Source organism: Erithacus rubecula (genome assembly GCF_903797595.1).
Source record: "Erithacus rubecula genome assembly, chromosome: 9".
Taxonomy (NCBI): Eukaryota; Metazoa; Chordata; class Aves; order Passeriformes; family Muscicapidae; genus Erithacus; species Erithacus rubecula.
The window spans coordinates 19363985-19380573 of record NC_136660.1 but is presented as its reverse complement, the minus strand read 5'-3'; the positions used below and the strand labels follow the sequence as shown (position 1 = coordinate 19380573).

Sequence of the window (16589 nt, the reverse complement as noted above, 5' to 3'; positions counted from 1 at the left end):
CAGTATTTGAAATATTTTTCTTTGCTTTTCTTTAAAGAAAGTGTAAATGCATAAATTGAGATATGATGGAACTTCTGTCTTCCTACAGATTAGCATTTAATTTTTATTTGAAACATATACCAGGGTTTCAAACTTAATCTTGTTGCAGTTATGACAGCTGAACAATAACATGAAAGTTATTCCTCAAGTAATGTTTTAAATAGGACTACTGTGGCTTAGCATACTGTGAGTAAAAGTGTTAGCTTGGGTTTACAGAAGATAAACTGTAGTGATATATGTGCCTTTAACATACCCTCAGACATTTTAGTGCTCAGAAATATTTTTATTACAGGTTTGTTCTGTTCTCAGCAGTATGGCTTGAATTACAGCTAATACAGGACAGAGAGAGAGGGAAATGAGAGAAGACTTGGATTTCACACGGGAAAAATGCTGTGAGGAAGAACAAACAAGACAAGGAAACTGAAGTGTTCTTGTTGCTTATTGTCATGCCTGTATTGGAGTAATTTTAAAACTTCAGCAGAGTGACAGTTTCTTATGACGAGATGCAGTTGCTGTTTATTGAAATATATGTCAATGTGACACATTGGGTCCTTTGAAGGCGTAGAGAGGCCTTGGGTAGAAATGCTGGTGAGCTGACATGGGAAGAGTACTATCAGTGGCACTTTGCTGTTAGGCAGAACTAGATAAGAAAGAGGATTGCCAGGGCTAGAGGTTCCTGCTGGACATGGGGTTTTGCTTTGTGATATGAAGCTCTCTGGCATCACAATAGGAAAATGGTCAATGAGAGATTATGGTGTTTGGGTACTTGGTAAATGGTTCTGTACCTCAAGGCTGCACTCACTGTGTTACCAGTGTCCAGGCAAATAAAGCTGCTGCTGTAGAAACTGATTGTGGTGGGCTGGTTTCTATCACTGCTGAAGTGTGGATCCCAGTATAGGGGGTGAAACTTTGCTGGGAGGCATAGGTGGTACTGCAGGCAGGGTGTGGAGTGTGGCTGGCATGCTGTGCTACCTGAGCCTTGTCCACTACTCCAAAAGGGTCACCCTGCTGTAGGGCTTGGCCAATGGCTCCCTGACCTCTGAAGGCTCGGAGCAACAGACTCAGACAAATGGTATCCTCTGGTTAAGGCAGCATCTCCACAAGCATTTTTCATATGTGTGGTAGGAAGAGAATGGGATCAGAGCATGAAACACCCAATTCTGTATCCCTGATTGGATGTTTTTTACAAGTGGAGGCCAGCAATATTTTCTACTTACTTTCCCTTTGAATTTAAGAATTCACCTGGCTTTCATCTGGCTTTCTGTATTTTTTCCTGCTCATATACTTAGTTTGCATCTACTAATGACTCTGAAGAGAGAGTTTGATAAAAACTAGGATGGATGTAGTATACCATATTTGCAAATTACTACTACATTAGTATGTAGTCCCAAGTTACTGCTGACTCTTTAGAGTCATAAACAGTTCATATTTCTAAGTGGTGGATTTTAAATGTGATAACCAGTTTCTCAATACAGTAGTGTTTGTCTGTAAGCCTTCCATTCTGTGTTAATGTTTTAAGACCACAGAAATGATTGGCAAATAAGTACATACTATAATTTTCCCCAATTTATTAATTGTATTTTGATGACAACAATTACTTTCATTAATATTTCAGCAGGAACACAATTTGCAATATTTTTAAAATTATTTGAAATCAAGGTGTGCAAAACACTTTAAATTCTTTTTCACTTCTATTTGATGGACTTAAAGCCTTGATCAGTAGAAAAGTCTCCTGTTTTTTTTCAACATATTTAATGCTGAGTGGCCTTAATGAAGGGACTTATTGTGCTTCATCAGCTGAGGAGAAATGGCATAATTTGACTAAAGTGAAATCACACAAATGAAGATGGGTGTGTGTGTGTAGAACTTGAAAATTTTTTAAAAGGTGAAATGAAGATATGAATGATGGCATTGAGTTCACGGGAACTATAAAGTTTTCAAAGGTGGACAAAGCCTTGAAATGGGATGATGGCTGAATTATTTTCAAGTCTAAAGCTCTAGGTGTTCCAAAGGATCTGAATGACTGAGTGTTTGTACTCAAACACACTCTCAATGTCTGGGCAGTGCTGTGAATGTGTTTCTCGCTGTTCACTGCAGATTATGTGAAGCAGAGGGTAACATCTGAATTTTGAAAAATGGTTGATCATTTCAGCTGGTACCAATCTTACTGTTTCTTACTGTATTGAAGTGATGGAACTTGCCTTATTGTCTTTGATTTGTTTTGGTTTGTCTTATTTTTTAGTTGTAACTTGTGCTGCTTGAACCTCTCAGATTTTTATATTTACATGCCTATAATCCTATAAATCAGTTTTTAGAATGTATCTGATGACTTATTTTAGCTGTGTCAATGTGAGATGCTGCAGATGCATTTCTGCTTTGACCTTGGATTTTCCCTTAGTCTCAACTCTGCTTTATGTTTATGCTATCTCTGTCAATTTACATGACTGAATCATGAGCAGCATCAGGTAATTCTGCCTGAAGACTCTCTTCCATTCTTGATTAGTTTTCCTCTGAATTAGTTGATTCTTCTCCCTGCAAGAGCTCCTATTCAGGAGACACCTCATTGAAAGTGGTGAGGAACAAGGGATCAGCTGTTTTGGCTGGAGCCTGCCTGTAGCTTGGCTTAGACCTCAAACCTCATTTTTAATTGTGTTTATTTTTTTGCATGGCTTGTATGATTACTTTTGAAATTCTCAGATATTAAAATAAATCCTAATGCACCAGTGCATTTGGTTTTTACATGCTTTTATAAAAAGTATATTTCTCACTGTGTTTCTTATTTTTCTTCTGTATAAGCATTATTTATCCTTGTCTTTTATATAAAATAGTTTATTAATTGCCATTTTCTTTTCCTTTATATTTTGTCTAATCTTTCTAAGAGATCTACTTACGAGTCTGAATTCTGTGCCTTGAAGATTTTTGTTTTTAATTGTGCTTCACTTTGTTTTCCTGTGAGTGACTCAGGGCTTGAAATTAATCTTTATGTATTTAAGACTGTTTTCCCGTTCCTCAAAAAATTAAGAAAAGTTATTCCAGAAGTACTTGTTCAAAGATGGAGAAGAATTATTCTGCCTTTAAGGGCTGGAGTTGTTGGGCATCTCAGGTAGAAGGACTTGTTCATCCTTTGAACAAGTGTTGATGATGGAATTACAGCTTCCAGATAAGGTCACTTAGCATGAAATTCAAGTAACCACTAACCAGAAAGTTTATTTAAACAGCTTATTGCAGGTCAAACCTAGAAAGAAATACAGAACTGACAGCAAGGTAAATGCAGTTTTGGCTTCTCTCTGTGCATCTCCTTGTGCAGAAAAGGCATTTCTGTAAAGAAATGAAGAGTGGAGCTGGTATCTGGCAGAAACTTCACATTCTCCCTGATGGAGTGATGAATGATGAGGCAATTGAGAGGGTTCACCATCTGGCAGACATTAGCATAGTTTGAGACATCTAATACACAATCATGTTTAGATAAGTATTCTAGAAATTAGAAAAAAAGACTCTAACTTGACAGGACATATAAATACTGTAGTTCTTTGAGATTTTTTTGTTGTTGAAACACAGATGCTGGTGGTAAATCTGAGGTTCTGCATGATGCTCTATGCCAAATCAAATGTTGTTATAACTTGCTTCCAACTGTTCAAATAGGATTTGTGCACATCTTGAGTGATTCTTAAGAGTCTAGCTATTTCCTCCTAACTGTTTGCCCGTGGTTCCCTAGGGAGAAGTGAGGTTTAGAAAATGGTGATGACATGTTGGTGCCCTGTTCTTGTACTAGTATCTCCTGCTTGTTTCTGACATAAAACACTGTAATGAAAAACTGATAGTGTGCATGATACAGCATGAATGAAGAAGGACTTAATAAGAATGGTTTCTTGTTCTGTTCAAGGAATTGGTGTGGAACAAACTGTAGCTTATCTACTACAAATAAAGCTCATTATTCTTTTTTAATTGTAAATTGATAGTTCTAATATACAAAACACTTTCCTTATGAATCAGCTTTCTCCTTAAGAGCTTGAACTGGAATTATAGTTGTCAAGCATAGTTGTTGGGGTGATGTGACAAAGGTGATCAATAGTTTTATATCCACTTACCGTTGCAAATTATTTCTGTTATTTGCTGTTTCCCAAGAATCTCTCACATACTGATTACTTATGACTTAGAGAACTATGTAAACACGTAGTAATTTGAAGTAATTAATAAAATTATTTGGTTGTTGGCAGGGGTTTTTTGTGTGCTGAAATGTCTTGCTTAGGATAGTTACCTTGTATACATAGCATATAGGATGAATGTTGAAGAAATAGTTATAAACATCCCAGTGTGGCCAGGGTAGAAGGGAGGCTTGTCAGGCTGCTTGCAGTTGTCCTTTAGCTGTTTTAAATTACTGTCTGTCCCAGTGCAATAGCAGTTAGCCCATGGAAACCAAACTATGTGTTTAGTAATGTCATATATCTGTTCCAGTCCCCCTTATTCTCTTCACTCGTAATCCTGGCCCTACCAAGCATTCACTGAATTTCCTGTGCAGCTCCCACAGCATCATACATATGGAATTGCATTTGGCATCACTGTCAGCACCCAACTTCTCCAAACAATCTTCACATTGACACCCATCCCTTATTTACATGCCCCTCATGCAGTTGCTACTTGCTCCCATAGTCCAAACAGCATCCTCAAATATTTATATGATCATCTTTTCCTTTGACAGCCTAGAATTGAAAGGCTTTCTAACTTAACACATCGAGTGACAGCTCTGGTCTTTCATATGCCTTTCCTAAGACTGAATAATGTTCTAAGTTCAACATACTGTATTTTGTTTTCACTGAAGCAGGATTCTGGATGACTTCAGAAGGAAATTAGCTTGAGTAACAAGTTATAGGTTACTGATACTAAATTAATGCAGTTTTGTAATCTTTGATTACGTTGAATGTTTTACCTAGACTTCAGTTCCAGGTATGTGGGGAATAAGAAATCACTAATTGTTGATATTAACTGTTGGTAATACTAATTAGAACCAGCTTGTATTTGAGGTCTTAAAACATGTATGCAGTCAGTGTAAATGAAAAAAAAAAGTAGATAAATTACTTTTGTGTCACTTGTTTTCAGACTTAATATGTTCTGTGAATGTGCGTGCTGAATGGTTGCCAGGTTGTTTATTTCAATTACTCATTTGTCTTTGTTGGCTGACCTCTGCATCCACAGTGATTCACTAATGGTGGATCTATTTTCTTCTATTTTTACTTTCCTTTACTGATAGAAGGAGCACATTACATTTCTGATATAACCTAGGCCTTGTAAAATGAACCAGTATAGTTAATGGATTTCATCAGCTAATCTAGTGGCTTTAGAAAATGCCAGCATGTGTTGGATACAGAGCAGGCTTTGCTATCTACTTCATGTGCTTTTATGTTCAGATTTAACTGTAAGCCTAAATCAGTGTAGATGTGCAATGGGAAGAGTATGCTTTTGAATGATTACAGCATTTTTATATGCAAGTGCATATATATTTTTGTGTGAGGATTTAATATGAAGATCTAGGCTTTGGCCACCCATATGCAGACTGGCAAGTAAAGAAAGCCACAGGGAGTGATAATTCTGCAATTCTACAGTAAGATACAAAATACAGTTTTATTGGTTGAGCTTGTGAGTTTTAAACTTGATAGCATTTATAACACTGTGTTAACAGACTTCATAGCATGTGTAATGAATTCCATCAGTTTCAGGAATTTGCTGGGCACACTGAATTAAAATCTGTTGATCACAGTGGAAAGCAGAAACTGAGAAGAGTATAACTTGGGACACTTGAAACCAGTGTCATCTGTTCAGCAGAGCCACAGCTTTAGATATTTTTGCACTTGTCTGTAGATCAGAGGCTCTACCATTGTGGTTTTTACTTGTTATCTCATGAGGTTTTGCATCATATACTAGACATACCAGACTAAGGGAAATTTCAGGGTGCATTTAGACATCCTAGCCAACATGATCTAAACTGAAGTTTCTACTGAGATATGTGGTTCCTACCAGGCATGCCTAATATTTTCTTTTCATGGAATATAGTGATCATATGACCCCAAAATGAGTCAGTTTGTTTGGATAAAAAGAACAGTTTTGTGACTTATCAGTCAGGTTAATCAGTTTAACTCCGACAACTCATGATCTCCAGATGAGTGAGGTGGAGAGAATGGGGACAAAAAGAGAAGAATGAGGAGAGGAGTAGATCTACCAGTTTTGGTAGCAGTTGCTAGATGGACATAGCTGAAATGTCAAATTATGTTTGCAAATTACAGAAATGTGTAAACCACATTAGGAAGCATCTTCTTCCCTTCCTTATGCTGCTCACTTTCCCCCTTGTGCTGTTGTAGCACATTAGTACAACCATACTACAAGCTGGATTGGGAAAATATTTTAGCTGTGAAGTAACTTGAGTAAAAAGATTCTTGAGATGGATGACATTTGCATTGCAGTCACATTGCAGTGATCACAAGAGGATGGGAACAGCTGGACATGCAGTGAGAGCTTCTAATGCAGACATTATTCCTGGTGAATTGGATTTCAAACAGGCACAGATAGGGAAGAGTGATACTGGTAGAGAGAAATGGGCAGGTGTATGGCCTCAGCAGCTGAGGAGAGAGGTGACCAACAGAACAGTGTTGGGGAAGATTTGAGATGAGATAAAAAAAAGATCTGAGAGAAGTTGTTTGGGGAGGATGTGTGGAAACATTTTGGTGTAAGAGAGGGATGGGAAAATTATGTAGTAGTCAGGGCTTCTGCTTTAGCAAATTTCTGCATACAGAAACAAATCAATGATGTGATTATTTTTCTTTATTTAAAGTTTCTTCATAAAAAAACAATATGAGTTAACATACACGGTCAATTTCATGATCTTAAAATCATTGTGAGATGTTAAAGTTACAAAGTAATGTTGTCTTTTTGCACAGTAGAGCCATATTTTGTAAGAGTTTCATTTAGCAACAGGTGTAAAAAAAGGTATGATATTTGCAGTGACAATCTGATCCATAAATTTTTATTTTTGACTTACCAATAATACAGGGAGTACATTTATGAATATATCATGGTGTCAGGAAAAATAAATTACTAGATTAAGGCATTTTGATAGATCACAAAATTCCTTGAAAAATCGGTACTCAATACAACTCTTATATATACATTTTATACCTTTTACAAAGAATTATTGTTACCGGATATAGCAGGAAAGAAACTAAAGAGATGAAAAAAAAAATAAGCTGTTTCTCCTTCCTAAATCTTTTTCCTTTAATCAGCATCATCATACGTAGATTTGGACTGAAAGACCAGTGGTTGCCAGAAAAAATAAGATGGGATACATCAAGTGTGTAATGTCAAAAATTTATGTAAGCTGTCATCTATGGATTTGAAGAGGAAGGACAGGGAAGAGGGATAGGAAATGGCAGAATAAGAAAATTGCTGAAGTGCTTTCCTTTTTTGTGTGTGTTGGTGGCAGCATGGGTATTTTTGTTCTTTTGAAAATGAAATAGGTGAGGTTGAAGAAAGTGGATTAAAATCAATTTCAGGGTACAATTTAAAGGTAGAAGGCCTACCAGAGAATGTAGACTTCAACAATGGCTTGAGTGTTGCCTTTTCATTGTATGTGCTGTACAGCTGGGCTGCTGCAGAATGTCACAGGGTGCCCTGTGTGCTGTGTTGGTAATGGGACTCTGTTTCAAGACCAGCTCACCACTCTGTTAAACTACTGCTATCTCCTCCTACACAACTTTTATATGAACTGGAGCTGTTGTTTTCCTTTCTGGTGCTAAATCTCTCTAGTACAGGATCTGAGTTTATCACCTGGACTCTGTTCTGACTGATCTGGCATGCGTGTGCATTTTCTAATGGGTGGGGAATGTAAAACTTGTGGCTCTTTGTTCTCTCTGTCACTTTCCTTTGTGACCCTCCCGGTTGTTAAATCAGTAAAATTGGAAACTTGGTTGAAGTATGAAACTACAATATTTTTTCCCCTGCACTTGTGGTAGCCGCTGTACAAAGAAACAGTACTGTTCCTGGTTTAGCAAACTTTTAAGCCACAGATTTGTAGCAAAATGTAACTTCCCTTAAATTTCTTTTTTCCCTTTTTTCTTTTTGTGACATTCCACCCACTTTGGCAAAACGATACATTTAATTACACTTACGAATTTAATTTTGTGGGAAAATAGCATGTCAAATATCCCGTGAACGAATGAGTGTCTTTACCTTTTGATTTGTGCCCGGGTGCTTTTGGATGAAGGTTAGTAATCAATAAAAATGAAAGGCAACACTCTAAAATGGATTAAAATAAAATAGTTAATCTCAGTTATTTGAGAAGAGTGTCAAAATATATTTTACACTTCAAATTAACTATTGAGCTTTCCTGCTTTTTATCCCTCTCATAATTTCTAATTCTATTCACTGTGGATGATTTAATTGTTATGTGTAGCTGAAACAGTGATTTCATTATTTGCCTTAGTTTTCTACTACATTTTGCTGTTGAAGCTTTAAAGGTTTTTTGGGTTTTTGTTTGTTTGTTTTTTGTGGGGTTTGGGTGTTTTTGGTTTTTTTTTTTTTAATTTTTACTTGTTTCTATTGAATTTAGACTGTTCTAGTAAATGTAGACCTCAATATAACTGCCTACTTTTTTTTATAATACGCTTTATGTTTTTCAGTGGTAAATGTGATGAGCTGAAGTATAAGCGCATTCATTGAATTCACCATGATTTATCTAGGCGTGTCTCTTTTAGTCTTCTGTTTCCTTTGTTGAGCTGGCTGTAACCTCATATTTTCTGATGCCAAGATTTACTTCTACCATGCTGCTTGCAGGAAAGAAGCTGAGAATTAATGACATTGTGAAAGGCAGGTTAACTTTTTAGTGTAAGGCGTGCAAGTAAATGAGTCAGAAGATTATTTATATTTCATTCTTACTCTAATCTGTCTTCATGATTTTTCAGTTGTAAACTTGTGGCAAAAATACTATGTTTTCTTCATGATTTCATGGTGATAGCATACAGTTTAAGGAAAACAAAAACCGTGGAACACCAAAACAGTTGTAGCTGTAGTTCTGAACAGGAAAAGAATTGTTTAAAAAGACAGTGTATATTTAAAATTGACTCTATTCTTCAAAATGTTTTGTCCTGGATAGGAGTCAGAAAGACCCATGGAAAATGCATTTTTTTTTTTTTTTTCATTTTTATTTGTGTGTTCAATTCTATTGCTACAGCTTCAGAATAATTAGTTTTCTAATTATGTGGCTTTCCATAGTGAAGTGGAGAAAGCTATTAAATATATAAAACATGACTGTAGTGTTCTAAAATTCTTCTGTGAAATTCTAAGACAGATTTAAATGTGTATTTTGGAATTCTCTAGGTCTCAGTACAATTAACTTGCATTGTTGTGTTTGTAGTTGTGATGGTGGATTTTTTGCCATGGATCCTGTTCAATATATCTATATATGTCTTTTCTTTACAGAAAACCAACTTTTGGGATGCCCTGTGGGGAGATGCATCTGTGACATGAAGTATGTGTTTGATCATCTACAATCTGATGCAACAATTTGTGTGCTATATATGACAGAAGAATTAATTGTGGAGAGAGTCCAGCTGAATGGCTATGTCATAATAAGGAACTGGATTAAAAATGTCAGTGTGTCATGCCAGTGACCCAAGTTTGGGAAAGCCTAGCACGCCAACAGTGAAAAAACCTACTTTCTTGTAAAAGCTAGTCCAAAAAGAACAATTGGTATATATTTTACCATGTGTACCCTGATTCTTTAGCACTGAATCTTTCATTACACTGAAATCATGGTATGAGGATTGGTGGGGAAGGTGCTCCCCCCATCCCCAGCACACATCCAGCAGCTCAAGACTGTGTCAAGATGACCTCTGAGGAGATGAGAGCGTCTGTTCTGCTCTCTGTGGTACAGGGTAAAGTGATAGCTGCCCAGTCAGCTGGGGATGAAAATACTGAGCATGCTTTGGACACCAGTGTTATAAGAAGACATACTGCCAGTTCGGGAAGGCAAACCACACACAATCTGTCTTACTTACACAGACTAGAAGAAGAAAGTCTTCAGGGCTCAGTGCCCAAAATATTCCCTCTGGCCACAGAACAACTGACTAACGACAAGAGTAATGAAAACTTCTGGGAGAGGAACAGCTCCATCTCTGATTCAGTGGAATTTCTTAACATTAACTGTAACATTGTACAGAAAAACTACAAGAGCAATATCCCCTGCAGCCAGTTGTATCAATCTTGTACTCCTTTAGCAGGGGAAGAGGCATGCCTGGAAACTGGAATTCCTGTTTCGCTGGAAAGAGCCATGCTTGCTGAAATTCAGTTGAAAATGAATGGACCTTCATTAAGAAGCCAGACAGCAGTAAATAAGAATGACAGCAGTGATCCTGATAAAGTGGCCTTTTTTCACTTACATTGTGCTAGTGAAAGGAATATATCAAAGGCTTTGTGTGGTTTACACAACAGCTTCATTTTGGATGACTGCTTGCAGCCCGTGAGTGATGGTGGTGGTAACACCATTGGTTCCCCAGCCTGCACTTGCAGCATAGTGCAGTTGACAAATAATTGTGAGAATCAAAATGGGCAGCAGTTGTATGAAGATGCTTTGAGGGATAAGTACTTATGTCTGGAAAGAGCACCACGAAAGGTTAAAGTGACGTGCTCAGGTCACAACTTCTGTGGAAATAATTTTACTGGGAGAATGCCCTCAAAGCCCTTTCTGAGCCATTTTGAGGACTGTAATGATAGCTGTGAAGAAGAGTTGGAAGAGGATTTTTTTAGAAACAAAAAGGAACGTTCTACTCTATTAATAAGACGTTTCTGTAAAAACGATAAAGAGGTTAAAAAATCAGTTTATACTGGAACGAGAGCAATTTTTAGGACTTTACCATCAGGGCACATAGGAACTGTTGCTTGGAATTACATTGAGCAAAGGAGAAACAACAGTGGCATGAAGCTTTCTAGGATTACAACAGAACAGCTAACTATAATTCAGTCCCTAATAAAATGGAAATTTAATTCCTGTCTTGAGAAGTCTTTATGGTATAAGGTAAGCTTTTCATAGTGTTTTTTGGATTTTTTTTTTATTTGTTTCTTGTTTGTTTTGATACTGTGATGACCTTTCCATTCAAAAAGTGCCTTCAACTAGTAAATGCAATTTAAAAAAAACCACTGAATGGGTGGTTTTTTAAACCACCCATGTGGTTTAAAATGTAGGTGGTTACCTACATTGAACAACCTTATGCTGAACACTGCTTTTTAGAGAAATATATTGTCATCCTCTAAAATTCTTCTGGTTTAAAATAGATGTGTTGTAAATATATCTATAACTATATCTGTGTAAGATTTATACATATATATGTATATACATATATATCTATGTAAAATATGTATAGGTAAATATTTATACTTTGATTTATGTATATTTATTTACTGATAAATATTCTTTACATATGCATATATAACACACCTATATATAAATTAAAAATATATATGCATATCATAGATATTTATATTTTAAATAGAACATGTATATTATATACATTTGTATTTTTCCCTGATAGGCATGTAAATATATTTTATAGTTCTGTACATTAGAATATATAGAGCATATATGTATGTATAAACATTTGATGGATCTTAATGATATAGTCAATGATATAGTTCCTTCCATAAATATAATACACATAGAATAACATTATAATAACATTATACGTGAGAGTATTAGATTACAGTGAAAAAATTGTTGTTCAGGAAAAGAAAGCGTAGTATTTCCCCATATTCTTTTACACCTATTTTTCAATAATAAAAGAAGTAATACTTGAATAATATATGTTTATGTGCTGATACTGCCCTGATTTGTGTTCTCTTAAGTTACATAATACAAGGAATTTGAAGTTTAGAATCAAATCATGAATGCATAAATTATTATTACAGAAATGACATAGCACATTCTTAATATATTATTTTAAGTAGTAAAAGATTTTCTGTGCTGGTAGGATTTAAATAGTTGTTGATGTAATCTATATAAGATTTTGACCTCTGATTACTGAGTTTAGCAAAAAAAGGAGCTGTAGTTTTTCTGTTAAAATGTATGGATAAGCTCTAGGGAGGGGAAAATAACCAAGGTAAAGGAGTGTGTTATACTAATAAATTGGTCCTGAATCAATGGAAATCTCTTCTGCTCGAAGAAATTTCTAGCACTTATTACTCAGAGTCTTCAACAACTTTCAGTAGGACTGAAATGGAGGAAAACTTACTTATATGGAATCATATATCATTTATATTTATGTAAGAATACAGAATATGGTAAAACTGATCAAGCAAATATGAAATTTGGCAGTGATAAGGGAAGAGGAGACTGTGACTCCAAGAAAGTTGTGCCCTCCTGTAATATCATGTAATTCTAGAAATTAGTATTTTTCCATTTAAATAGTTAATTGAAGAGTTCTACAAACGTATATGTCAGGTTTTTTACCAGGCTGCAGAGCTTTGTTGTGCTGTTGATGATTGTGAAATTCACTACTTTGGCCAGTGGAAGTACAAAGTGGCTGGGACAGCAGATGCAGTGCAGAGTGCATGATCATTCTCCCAAGAAGGGGTGAATATAATTCTGTGGGTTTACTTAACATGGTGAATGTGTGGTACACTTAAGTATCATTGTATCATTATTAGTTTTATGGGGGAGAGATGGAACAATGTTTTGTAGCTGAGATAGCTGAAATATGTGTTTATATTTCTTCATTGGATATTTCCAATTTGACATGAGTTACTTAGCTTTTATCGAGCTTGCCTGTTTAACCACTTCCCACCACCACTGTATAATACTGAACATACAACATTTTGAGGTGGGAGAGCTTAAATTTTAAGATTTTTTTTTTTTTGGTAGTCTGTGTAAGTGAACTCAGAAACAAAAGTAATAAGTACTCATGAAATAATTTTTAAAGAGAAAAAGTTCTGTCTACAAGTTGGCAAAAGATAAACGGGCATTATAAAACACTTTGCATAACTGCAATGCACAGAATGTTTTCCTCATGGTCAGAAAAAGCTTAAAACTACATGTTTCAGTTTTTCTTCTTCCAAATGGACTCTAAAACTGTTTTTCTTCTTATCAGCCTCAGTATATAATCTCCTTATCCATAACATCAAGTTCTCTTAGCATTGTTTTCTTGTTGTTTTAGTGTCAAATGTTGTTTCTGCAGTAATATTTGTATGTGTTTATGGCTTATATAATTAGCATTATAGATGGATTTACACAAACATAGAAATTAGCTTAATGGATGTGACAAATATATGGACATGTTGAATGTATGCACTGGGTTAAAATAATTTAATAAATTATGGGTATTTGTAGGGATCTTTCATGCTAATAATCAAAGGAAGAAGGAAAAAGTAGTAAATGAATGTGGTAATTTGTTCTTCCTTTCCCCTTATCTCACCCTTTGAGCATGCATTCTGTTTGGAACAGCTAAGTGAACAGTAGTTCTGTTCTTCAAGACGAAAAAAAAGTTGGAGAAATTAAGTTTTCATAGCAGTACTGGTGTAACATGGAACAATAGAGACCTTTATGTTTTAAAGCAGGAAAATGTGGGTCTCATTTGTGCATATCCCTTACATAAAAATTCTAGTGCTAATAAAGGAAAGGCACTGAACTGTCATCTTGTTGAGTGATTTTTTTCACTTTTCTTCCTCTGCATCAGGAGGTGGGACTAAGAGTTTGCACTATATAGAAAATACATGATATTATGTTTTTATTCATGTAGCATATTATTACTGTTTATAGGTATTTCATATACCTATGATTTAGACTCCTCTGGATTTAATGTATGTGTTGTATGAAGAGAGAAGATTTTTATTTTGAATATTTTTTCTAATTTTGCACTTAGTTTTTGTAGCTAAATACAATGCAACATTTACCCTTATCAGATGGATGTGTCTAATATGTCATATCTGTTCAGGATACATTTGCTTGTCTGAGTTGGAACAGTGCAAGCCCCTCACATTAATACATATTAAGGAAGTCACAAGTGCAAAGATTTGCCATAGAAACAGATGATGAGAGTGCAGGCTCTGCTGTTGGCTTTGCTTGAGCAGGGATCCACTGCTTGGGTTCAGCTCAGCTGCACTGTGTTAGCAATCTGACTAGTTCCAGAGTCAGAGTTACTCGGATCTGTGAGATGTGAGGTTCACAGAGCTGAAATACACTTTGTTTTCTCCTGATATGATGGTGGTTTTGCCCTGGTGGTAAAGTACTGTGACAAAAGTAACCCTGTCCCACCTTGACTAAGATATGAAATCTGGGCAGCTCACTAGACTTTCACAGAGTAATTTTCTCAAGCCATATAAGTGACCTGAAGATCTGCAGATGACAGCTGCAACAACACAGTTGTGTATAATAGCTAAATTCTTTAGTTAAGCTTATTTTGTAGGCGTCAGTAGTATCTTTGCTGTGTCATTACATTCCTGGTGCCAGAAGTTTGAGCTTTAAGAAGCAAGAACTCTATTGCCTTGCTCAGCTCTGCTCAGATAGAAGTTAGCACTCTAATATATCTGACATTTTTCATAGTTGCTAAGGCACTACTAAAATGCCAAATACTAATTAGGCAACAATTAAAGAAAATATTAATTGTCCCACATCTGTTCCCAGGTAGAATAGTGATTCTAGAATAGATTTATCTTGTGGGAGTGTTTCATAATTAATGTAATGATTTGGTATAGTAGTTCAGCATTTGTTAGCATCAAAATCCCTGCAGGTATTTTTCCCTGTAGTGTCCATGGTGTTTTCATGACTCCTATGTTATATGAATATAATGCAAGGATTTGTGGTATGCAGGGCTAATTTAAGGGGTCCTTTGTTCAGATTTCTTTCTTTCTAAGTTGTTTTCTGTTGAATAGAAAGTATTTTAATTTTTTGTTGTTTATAACTGATTTTTAATTCTTAATATATTCTTAACTACAATAAATATTTTGTAATTAATATAAATATTGATTTTAATTTTGAACCTGTAGAGACCTCAGTTCCCTCCCTTTATTGCCCTCCTCCCTTCCGGAGCTGAATCAGCAATTCTAGTCAGTGCATGCTTTTGTGGCATTTCTGAAAATACAGACAGATTGAGTATTTCACTATCAGTCATGGAAATAATGTCTGCTTAGCCTATTTCAACAGTTGCACTAATCAAATACAGGAGCTTGTTACTGTAAATGCTAACACATTATGAACAAAGGAAGGGTTAGTAATGCTGTGTGTGTATAAGAACATTTTTTGGTTGTTTTTCTCAGGTGTTAATTGTAACCTTTAATTGTCAATATTTTGTAAGAATGAAGAGTGTAACCCTCTTATATCTAGTAGTATCTTGGAAGATACACTTTTCCAATTTATTCAAAACGAAATTTGTATAATGAAAAGGCCCATGTGGTTTGTTATGAAGTGAAAAAAAATCTTGAAAGCATCTGATTAATCTCTGTGCTGGTAGTAATAAGCAGCATAAGAGCTCCTGTTTAGGTGCTGTTTCATTCAAATGACTGGTTTGATTTATTAGACAAGAAACTCTTGGAGTATCCACATGAAATCACCTGGACATAAGAGTCCTATGGGTAAAGTTATTCTGCCAAACTCTATGAGATTCACAACCCACAAAGTAGCCTGAAAGAAATTAAATTAGTACTGACTTGAACTTCTGGGGTTTGTTTTTAATTGTTTTTGTAGGAATTTTAGGTCTGGGTTTGCTGCCATACCATCTTTCTGGTAGAACCTTCCCCACAGTTTTTTACTTCATGCTACACATTTTAAAAGATGGACTTCTTTAAATGGACTTTTACACTCTTCCCTCCCAGTTTTCCCTGGATACCTAAAATCTAACATTGCTCTTCAGGCTAAAGTTTATGCTGTACTTGTATTTCTGTTTAACAAAAAAAGGCTACTTTGTGAGTCTCTGGTGTGGGCTACAGGCGATTTGAAATTTTTCAGCTTTCCATTTTGAAATAAAATTTCTAGTCTAGCATGCTGAAAGGAATTTACAGGAAATAATGACATAAAGCAAATAATCTGCAAGTGGTTGGAGTGTTTCTCCACTCTAACAATATTTTTTTTATCTGACTCTGCATGAGTATTTTGCCTGTTAAAATGCCATTGTGCTTTTTAGACGTAAAGGTTTATTTACTTATGGTAAAGTAGTTGGTAGGTAAGGACAAGCAGGTTTTTATTCTACCTGGACCCTGTATTTCTTGTTTCTTTGTTTGAAGAAAAAAGTTAATGAGCAGAATTGACTATTTGGAAAAAAATCAGGGAAGCAGGAGAGAAGCCAAATAGGCATGAAATTATGTTTTCCCTTCAGTAAGTGCTGTAAAAATAAATTGAACTTTTGAAAATGAAGCTCTATACTTATATTTGCTTTGGGTTGAGTTTCTCCAGTTTTAAAGGGTAGCTTTAAAACCAGAAAATTTACCCTCTCTCTGTAGAAATCATTTTACTACCATAATGTGATAGAGTTTGAGCTAAATTGCTTAATACTTTGTAATATTTTACAGTTGCCTTATACCTT

The 16589-nt window shown here is 35.5% G+C and overlaps 1 protein-coding gene across 3 annotated transcripts in view; it reads left to right on the top strand.

Moving 5' to 3' along the window:
• Positions 1-16589, top strand: part of PLCE1 (phospholipase C epsilon 1) — a 136680-nt gene that overhangs the window by 13704 nt on the left and 106387 nt on the right. For 2 of the 3 annotated variants that reach the window (XM_079312910.1, XM_079312911.1), the window contains exon 2: positions 9505-11098. In XM_079312910.1, coding sequence (XP_079169036.1) covers positions 9842-11098 — 1257 coding nt within the window. In that variant the 5' untranslated portion in view covers positions 9505-9841. Of the gene's footprint in view, positions 1-9504; positions 11099-16589 lie in introns of those variants that run through there. The other variant, XM_079312912.1, reaches the window with a different exon arrangement.